General features: G+C 32.7%; 1 protein-coding gene across 1 annotated transcript; it reads left to right on the top strand.

The window, feature by feature from the left end:
- LOC107455581 (large ribosomal subunit protein uL6) lies at positions 1-814 on the top strand. Its single transcript, XM_016073205.4, has one exon. It carries the CDS (start codon positions 140-142, stop codon positions 707-709), a length of 570 nt encoding a protein of 189 aa, XP_015928691.1. The 5' UTR covers positions 1-139; the 3' UTR covers positions 710-814.
- Positions 815-1801: the final 987 nt, after the last annotated feature.

Genomic DNA, 1801 nt, shown 5'->3' with positions numbered 1-1801 from the left:
TACGAGATCGCGAATCTGGCATCGTCATCATTTGCATTCTGCCAGAATTGGTTTTCGAACAGCTGGGAAATTTTGAAGCTTTTTCTACTAATTGCCTTGAATTTTTATTTAATAAAGAGACTTTAATTAGTTTGATACGATGCGAACCATTGAAGCATCCCAGATGGTGAAAATACCAAAAAATGTCAAAATTTGTGTAAAATCTCGTGTTATTCATGTAAAGGGCCCACGTGGATTCCTCAAACGAGATTTTAAACATCTTCAAGTCGATATGGAATTACTTGGCAGGGATAAACTTCGAATCCGAAAATGGTTTGGTATCCGCAAAGAATTGGCCTGTGTCCGAACAGTCTGTTCACACATTGAAAACATGATTAAAGGAGTGACCCAAGGATATCTGTACAAGATGAGGTCAGTATATGCTCACTTTCCTATTAACATCACGACCTCCAAAGAGGGAAACCTAGTTGAGATTCGAAATTTTCTGGGAGAGAAAATCGTCCGTCGAGTAAATATGCTGCCAGGAGTCGTCTGTAAAAATTCTACTGCTCAGAAGGACGAGTTGCTGTTGGAAGGAAACAACATAGAATCTGTCTCGAGATCTGCAGCACTCATTCATCAATCTACCCTCGTTAAAAGGAAAGATATACGTAAGTTCTTAGATGGAATTTATGTCTCAGAGAAAACAGCTGCTGTACAGACAGAGTGATTGATGACAAATAGTTATGTAAATTAATTTGTTCATAAACTTAATATTTTTAAAGGGAGCAAGAAGTTTCCTTTTTGAAGTCGAAAAATTAAAAAAAAAAATTAACTTATGTGTTTTCTTTTCTTGGTAATTTCTTTAATTTGGTTATCCTGTAGTTAGTCTTTTTCTTGGTATTTGTGCCAAACTATAAAGGTAAGTTCATTTCGTGTTTTCATAGTTGCCAACTATTTAAGATATTGAGAACAAATACAGTGATTAAAAAATTTTTGCAGTTTGTTGGAAAAACATTGTTTTCAAAACAACTTTATATATCATTTTTAAATAATTTAAAACTAACATTCTACTGAAGAAAAGAAAATTAACAAAACTTCTTATGAGAAGTAACTATTATTTAATATATAAAGTCTTATTCATATGAAAAATTGTTGTGTTAGAACCATTGTATTTAGTACTTCGAAAGCAGTAAATGATGTACAAAATATTTGTTACTATAAATCTGTAGTGATATAGAAACAATGAGATAAGATTTATTGCAAAGTTACGAAAAACAGTTGGAAACACTAAGTGTTATCCAGTACTATGACTGGGCGATGCATCGGAAAATATCGATGTTGTGTAATCCTCATCGTTCCAATATTCAGATTGGCAATTTTTCGAAGCATGGAATGTTAAGAGTTTACTGAGGTACGTGAAATGTTTCGCAACGTATCATATACAAGCGTGATGGTGAGCATTGTTTCTGATAGTACCCGCGGTGAGCGCTTCTCCCGACCCTGTAGCTTGCACGAAAACCTTTTATTATGATTGATAGTAATGAACTAAATTTAAGAAGGGGAGGGGGGTGACTGGGAAGTTACATGACATTGACAATTTTTTTACTTTCTTTAAGAAGATTTTTATGAATGATCTTAATGGGCATTTTTACATTCATAATTATTTAATGACATAAGCAGCAACTGAATAATTTTGTCCCCCTCTCACAATTTTTTAAATTTATTTTTAATGTATCATGTCTTTATTTTCAATGTATATTGTTTATTATTAGAATAAAATTGCCTGAATTTATCAATCAAAAAGTGCAAGAATTTGAAA

This window comes from Parasteatoda tepidariorum, chromosome 9, assembly GCF_043381705.1.
Source record: "Parasteatoda tepidariorum isolate YZ-2023 chromosome 9, CAS_Ptep_4.0, whole genome shotgun sequence".
Lineage (NCBI taxonomy): Eukaryota > Metazoa > Arthropoda > Arachnida > Araneae > Theridiidae > Parasteatoda > Parasteatoda tepidariorum.
Note: the sequence above shows the minus strand (reverse complement) of the source record. Positions and strands in the feature narration are given on the sequence as shown.

Bases quoted from the DNA above. Each gene is read 5' to 3' on its own strand.
- LOC107455581 (XM_016073205.4), top strand. From the start codon at position 140: ATGCGAACCATTGAAGCATCCCAGATGGTGAAAATACCAAAAAATGTC.